The sequence below is a fragment of the Vitis riparia genome, chromosome 11 (assembly GCF_004353265.1).
Source record: "Vitis riparia cultivar Riparia Gloire de Montpellier isolate 1030 chromosome 11, EGFV_Vit.rip_1.0, whole genome shotgun sequence".
NCBI classification, from domain to species: domain Eukaryota; kingdom Viridiplantae; phylum Streptophyta; class Magnoliopsida; order Vitales; family Vitaceae; genus Vitis; species Vitis riparia.
The window spans coordinates 1,805,689-1,813,351 of record NC_048441.1 but is presented as its reverse complement, the minus strand read 5'-3'; the positions used below and the strand labels follow the sequence as shown (position 1 = coordinate 1,813,351).

Sequence of the window (7,663 nt, the reverse complement as noted above, 5' to 3'; positions counted from 1 at the left end):
AGTATTTCTAAATGATTTGACGATATAATCACCATTATTTATTTGACAGATCTTCATTAAATAATAGTACCACCACAATTAAACACATACTTGTTTGTGACCTAGTCTTATGTGGGTCTGAAAGGCATCTTGCATTTGCATATTAAATTAATTATAGCTTTGATTATCTTAAGTAAAATAAACTCATATCATTAGTTTCACAAAGATTGCATAATATATGTTTGGTACCATTACAAAGTCTTCAAATTGGAGTAGAATTATATATCATTAACAAATTGATAGAAAAATCAATATCTGAGCGTGTACAATTAGCAAGATACAAAAGTGTATTAATAACGCTAATATATGGTATTTCAGGACTAAGTAATTTTTTGCCTTTTTTGCAAAGACAAAATGAGCCTTTTTTTACTTTAAGTGATCAGATAATTATTAGAGAACTTAAAAGGATGTGCTTAATTCATATGAAAATGCTTCAAAAAGATTTTAATGTATGTTTATTGATATACGAAAACTCTATTTAGAAAACTCTAGATCTGCAAGTCGAAATAATTTTTTTTTTTTTTTGATAAAATTTTTCATCTTAAATTCTTTTTAAAAATAATTTTTCAAGATTTAAGACATTAACATACATTGCAATAATTGGAAATTCGGTTTCTAATTTATTAATAAAAATGCATGGATATATAGAATTATTCACGTCCCTTTTTTTAGTAGGTATGAATACTAAGACGTTTATGCCACATGTATTCGAATTGCTTTAATTTATATAAGGATTATTATAACTTGATCAAGTACATGTTATAAGGTTTTGTACTATTTGCTTCAAATAATTTAGATCGTTATCATATATATATCATTATTTATAAATCCATATAAATATGTTGTAATAACATTCATGAGACACATATCTAGTTCTTTAAAGATTATCAATCTAATTAAAAAGTGAAACGTGATTGCATTTATAACAAGAGAGTATGAATCTATTAATTGATTTAAAAGTTGTTTTTAAAAATGTTGCCGAACAAATTCTAAACTTTTTGTTTCTTGGCTTTGAAAATAACCAATATATATATATATATATATATAATGAGGTATAATGTGCCGAGCTACCCATTTTTTTATCTTTAGTGGGATAAATAATTCTAAAATTTTGTTTTAGTAATGAAAAAATGGTCGTTATTTACTTTTATTTTCAAATATCATCTACTTACAAAATTAAAGTCCGTTTGACATTGATTATAGGATGTACTTTTAATTTAAAAAGTGTTTTTTTTAAAAAAAAAAAAAAGTGTTTAACAAAATTTAGGAATCTTTTTTTAAAATTTGAAAAATCTTTTGTAATTTTAAAATATCATTTGTGGTGTTTTATGAAAAAATGTTTAATAGGCGATTTTTCTTGAAACACTTTCAAATAAAATATTTCTACTAAAATCACTTTGAATAGAATTACTGTTAAACACACTCTTAATCACACATATGCTTAGTTTCCAGTATCAAGGGAACCAAAAATAAAACTTTGTTTCGGAGTGTGATTACAAGAAGGTTAGAATCCTTTTTATGTTTGAATACAAATTTGATTGAAGTAGTTTTTTTTATTTTTTCCTTTCTTATTTTCTCTTCCCAACAATCCTACAAATATCATAATTGTCTTTCATAAAAATCAAAGGAAAAAATGAGTAGAATCATAAACCCCTATCAAGGTTGAATCAAGGGAGAGCAAGTAGAATCTCCAACATCCATGTCTTTCTTCTCCACATCATTAGCTTTTGCCCACAAAAGTAGGTAAAGACCCACAATCACCAGCACTGCTCCCACAATACTACAAACCACAACCATCAAAACTACTTTAATTAATTAATTAAAGAGCTACAAGCATATGATATAGCAATTACTATTTTCACAAACAATTTGTATTTTTTGGTAGATTTTTACTACAAATCTTTTGCATTTACTAATAATACATTTGATTTCCCAAGGCCGGATATAAAGAATATGGCATGATACAAACAAGTGAAACTAAGATACAAAATAATAAGTATAAAGTAATAAGATGTAAATGTACTTTTGACATCATCTAATTAATCCTATTTTTTCGATAGGTACCTCTTCATTAGTGTGATCGAACCCTAAATTAAAATATAAATTAGAGAGATAAATACGTACCTGCCCAAATGGGCTGAACTACCCAGAACAAAGGTGTTCAAAAGGAAAGAGAAGAGCACAAGAAGTGGGTTAAATGAGGCTGAAAACACAGGACCCTTGATGCCAATAGACCATGTCATCACATAGTATGATAACCCTGTCACTACAATTCCCTGAAAAATTCCTTCATATTAGTGTTTGTTTCAACTTCCAACAAAAATTATTTAAGGAATTTAGGTAAGGGTTCTTACCCCAAGTAACAAGGTGATGAGGACTAGGCCTCCATCCCACTGAAGTTCCCAAGCTGAGGATGAGACCACAAAGGCTGCCACTATGGCTGTTTGGATGGTTCCAAAGAAGCTCATCATTGCTGTTAGTGACATTTCTGCTGGGTATATTTGAATCACATGCCTCTGCAATATCATATTATATGCCAATTTTATTGCTTATGATCTTCAAAATACCGAATAACTATTGGTATCATATTTCCAAAAAGAGAAAAAAGAAGATAAAAAGAGATTTAGATCTTACCACCAAAATATTCCAAAAACTAGTTGCAAGAACACCAACAATGGTCATAATCCAACCAAGGACACTATCACTTGTTGTGTCAAAGCTTATAGATAGCATAGCTTTCACTACAACAGGCCCCTTCCACAATACCAAAGCCAATGCTCCACCAAGTGAAATACCCAAACCCCATATCTTGGCCTGCCCATTGATGCTCCTGAATCTTAGCTTTTCTTGATGGAAAATCAGTGCCAACACAAATGTTATGGTTGGGACCATGTTCAGTGCAATGCTTTCATATGTTGAAGAAATGTACTGTAGGCCCATTGTCATTAGCATTTGACACAGGGTAACCCTGTATATATATGTATCAACAAGAAAGAGAAAAAAAAAAACCATTAATTTAAAGAAAATTATTGATGTAGTAATTAATTGTAGTGGGAATTTACTCAACTGCAAAAGTCCCATAAGGAATGCATAGCATAGTATCCTGAAAGTGATAGGAGGCCTCTTGTTCCTGCAATCATTCACACAGCAATACAATAATTTTCTGAAACTCAAAAAATGCTTGAACACAATGGGGAACTCTCCCATAAAACTTGGGAAAAAATATAGGCATCGAACCCAACAAAGAAATATTCCAAACAGTTGAATGGTGGGTGTCCCTGGAAGAGCAATGATCCAAAAAACATATGGTTAACAGTGAAGGAGGTTGATGACTTACTTTTCAAAGAAGAAAGATAGAAGTGACAAGACAATGGTGGCAAGGACATGCTCATAAACCACAATAACCAGAGTGCTGATGCCACTGGAAGCCAGAGATTCTACCAAGACCAAGAATACTGAAAGAGCCAGTTCATTTAGAGTGAGGAAAAGGTAGGGTTTGGATATCTGAAACCCCATTGCCAACCTTCTCTGCAGCTCCATAGTCATCATTCTTCACACACTGATATTAACAGTAACACAGCCTTTTCCTCAGTTTCTTCTCTTGGGTTTCTCAGAGAGTAGAGCTGTAGAGGTAGACTTTCTCGGAGGAAATGCATATTTTGTTAATGAGGTTGGTAGTTGGGAGAAGGGAGAGGTCTTTGATATATTGAAGGTTAGATGGAGAGTTAGAAGAGGTACACGTGATGATGTGTTCTGGCCATGCTCCTTACATATAGTATGGGTTTGCCTTACTACTGTCTCCACCAGTGAATTTTTTTTTTTTTTTAATATTGTTTAATTAAAGTAAAAAGTTAATCCACGGAAAATAATTATAATAAAAATATTTGCTTTTAGTATTTGCATAAGAGGGAAAATCGCTTGATATTTAGATAAAAAAAAAATTGATATTATTTATGGTAATGTGTTATATATTCAAAAATCATTTCCAAACCAACTATAATCTTATCATAAGGTATTTAGCTTTATATAAAATAAAATATTTATATTTAGTTAACTCAAAACGGCTTATTAGAATTAATATCATTTTTATTAAACTATCAATTTAATTCAAAAGTATAACTATTGGATATTAGGTAGTAGGTGGTAACATAGGTAGCGTTGATCGGTGATCTTCCAGCCCCGATTCGCTACTCTTTGTATCCAGCAATATCGGATGGCGACTACCTGAGCTTCCTCAAACTCTCATTCTTTAGGGGAGTTGCTAATCTCCTTCGTAGGAAGGGGAAGTGTTTTCTTTCTGTTCTCCCGTTATAATTCTTTTTGGGAAGGACCTGCTTTCTCATATCTAAGGGCCCTCCTTATATAGTTCTGGCCTATGCTGATTAGTTAGGGAGCGAGTCAACCTTTCCATTGGGATGGAACAAATGGGCGAGTCAAACGAGCTTCTCCAAGCTTGTTATGGGTTGGTTAGCTTCTCCAACCTTCGGAATGAGCTTCCAGCGCCACGGAGGCTGATGGTGAAGCAGGTTCAAAACTGCAACAGGAAGAAGATGATGCAAGACATCGCTTCAGAATCAACTTCCTCTGCTAAAATAAAAAATTGGCACATCTCTAAAGAAATCCTCCTCCAACTGGCAGATCCCTCTCTATCAAACAACTGCTCTTGCTACAGATAAGGTGTCAGGTTCATGGAATTGGACAACTAGCATATAACTTAGGACATGCATTCAAGTGCTGCATACCTCCTCTTGCCCGGTTCTGAGGGAAGGCCTTAGGATCTGAGAGCCATGGTCTCCGAGCTTACCATCCTTAAACCAACTGCAGTAAACTTATCACTGAATGTTTCCTTACAGAATCCATCGCTTGCTTAAGATACTTCCTCTCGGCTCAATAAATCATTGTTACTTGCAGCTCCAGTGATTCAGGAATTTAGACAAACAGTTGGGAGACAAACTAAAGAAAATAAAGATGATAAAACCAAACATGTGGAAAGAGGAAGAAGTTCAAACGGAATATAGAGATTGATTAGTACAATTTTAAGAGTAAAATTGTACTAATCAATTTTACTGCTAAAAGTTGCTCTAACCAAATTCTCACCAAAAACAGTAGCCTAGAATTTCTTAATGGTTTCTTTAGAAATAGTTCATAGTCCACACTTCTAGCCAAGCAACATCCTTCTTCAGGGCTCCATAACAGAGCTTCAAATTTGAAATAGTCAGCTTTTGTACCTGTGTTAGTCACATAAATAAAAGAAATTCAAGGTTTAAGGAAAGATGCAATTTTTACAAAGCAATGTTGAATTGGTTTGAGGTTTGATCATAGAGAGAAAAGTGCTAGAAGAAGGAAATAATAGCAGAAAGAAGCTGGGTGAGTCCTACCTCTATTAAAATCAAATATTGGCTCCTCTCTCATAAGAACATCCATGACAAAATTGCCAAGGAAATCCTCCTCCAACTGATGTGCTACTTAAATAGCATGCCTGTAGTATAGAATGGATTTGCACTTTAGCTGGATCAAATTTGAAGCTTCATTTCTTACCTATAAATGGCAATCACGACATCCTCCATCCAAAATCTCACTGAGTAGCCAGGTGATAGAATCCAAGACTGAACTCCTCAATAATATATACATGTTGCCTTGCTTCAACATCCAAACTGCAGATGAACCCTTTGCCTGAAGTTAGCAGGATGAAAGTGATGATTCAAGGCTTTCTTCAAACCAAGTCCTTGTTCTCACCCAAACTGGATTCTCAAATGCTTGATCCATCACAAACCCTTGAGATTGTTAATCCACACCTGAAATAATGTTCTAGACTGCATAAATCAAGAAAAATATATTCATTCCTGTAGCCATAGTAGTCATAGACTTCCAACATTCCGTCTTTGCCAACTTCCAAGTCCTTGTATCTCCATCTTGCCTATCAAGCAGCCTTTGCAGCCAGAAAGGATATTTAAGGTTGGTGGAATCTGTACAGTACCTACTAGAAATCTTATCGGTTGGTAGTAACTGTACCAGAAAACTAGTAGATAAGCTACAGAACAGTTAAGTGCTACCCACCTCCACTTCCTTCAATCAAGTGCAGCAAACTTATTGCTGCATGCTTCCTTCACAGAATCCACCTCTTGGTTAAAACACTTGCCTTCAGAGATGGTATCTTATTGTTAATTGCATCTCCATGGTTAAACAATTAGAACAAAAAGTTAAGGAACATATAAAACATAATAAATAAAATATCAAAATCGAAAAGAGAGAGGTTTGAAAGGTAACATGTAAGGAAATCAGGTATTATATTTAACTCTGATACCAATACTGTGAGAAACAAGGATTTAGGACAGGGATAAGGATTTGATACAGAATATATTGGATTTTTAGGAGTTGATTATAGAGGGCATTGCAAACAAAATCAGCAGTTGTGTGGATTTTCTTTATAATTTAAAGCTAAGGTTTCATTCCCAATATCAAATCAGATTCTAATATCAGAAAATTTTAAAGGAAAAAAAATAAATAGTATAACAAGTTTACAAACAGAAGAACTGAAACTTCACCACTCAAACAAATGTTAAAGCCTCAAATTCGTAGGTCAATGGTCACTAACTTGAAAGGGACTAGTAAATACCAACTACATGAACTCAAAAGCACAAAGAATACCTAATTCTAGCTATTGAATTTATAACAAATCCTAATCACAAATAAAACCTAGTGAAAAAGACTGAAAGCCCCAATGACACACCTACAATAATGAGAACAATACCACTAAGGTAAAATGAACAACACTAGCATGATCAGCACCGCTAAAATAACTAACTGAAGAACCTACCACAGAACTTGAGTTTTTTTGGATCTAAAAATTACTTGCTGCTAGTTACATTCTAACAAGTAAATAACTATAAACAAAGCAATGACCAACCTAAAAATACCACGAGAACACTTTTTTCTAGACCAAAAAGGCTTCTTGACCATCATGAGGGTTCCTAACCAAAAAACCTACACCATCAACAGACATTGTATTTTTTTTAAGTTTTAGATGCTTTGACATTTAATATGAGCCCAACTTTTTGTTCAAAGAGGGGATTTTATCTCCAACCATTGACTAACAGCGCCATCAAAGGGTCTTACAATGAACTCATTCAGCTTCAACACCAAGACCTCAACCCCTTTAGAGGTTCTACTGCATCCCTCCAAATTCATCAAGCCATACAAAGAGGAGCAGCCTCCCATATGTTTTTCCTCCACTCTACAATGGACTTCTATGCCAACTCATCAGCAGCTCTTCCATCATGAGAAGGACCCAATAAATACCAAAATAGTAAAGATCAAGGAACATAAGTTCCAAAGCATTGCAAAATGCACAAAGGTTAGCAGCAGATTCCTCATCCCTTTAGCAAACAAAACACTAGTTATTAAGAAACATCCCCTCCTTTTCAAATGATGAATTGTTAATACTGTTTCCACATGGCAGATTGACAAAGGAGGTCACCTTAAATGGAGCTATAGAGACCCAAATCTCCTTATCTAGAATAACCTCCCTCACTCCATGAAACAGATCCTTAAAGAATGACTTCACCAACAATCACCAATCTCAGAACTCCATACCCTAACATTCATGACTTCATTCCTGAAAAAT

At 33.9% G+C, this 7,663-nt stretch overlaps 1 protein-coding gene across 1 annotated transcript; it reads right to left on the bottom strand.

Moving 5' to 3' along the window:
* Nucleotides 1-1,572: 1,572 nt before the first annotated feature.
* On the bottom strand, nt 1,573-3,851 carry LOC117925234 (WAT1-related protein At5g64700-like). Its single transcript, XM_034844188.1, has 6 exons — nt 3,377-3,851; nt 3,107-3,169; nt 2,674-3,007; nt 2,394-2,555; nt 2,164-2,315; nt 1,573-1,819 (listed from the first exon to the last, which is right to left on the bottom strand). Exons 1-6 carry the CDS (start codon nt 3,586-3,588, stop codon nt 1,696-1,698), a joined length of 1,047 nt encoding a protein of 348 aa, XP_034700079.1. The 5' UTR covers nt 3,589-3,851; the 3' UTR covers nt 1,573-1,695.
* Between the last annotated feature and the right edge of the window lie 3,812 nt (nt 3,852-7,663).

Coding starts and splice junctions, on each gene's coding strand:
- LOC117925234 (XM_034844188.1), bottom strand. CDS start 3,588: ATGATGACTATGGAGCTGCAGAGAAGGTTGGCAATGGGGTTTCAGATA. Junction 3,170..3,376: donor CTATCTTTCTTCTTTGAAAA/GTAAGTCATCAA, acceptor GAATGATTGCAG/GAACAAGAGGCCTCCTATCA. Junction 2,316..2,393: donor TCATCACCTTGTTACTTGGG/GTAAGAACCCTT, acceptor GGAATTTTTCAG/GGAATTGTAGTGACAGGGTT.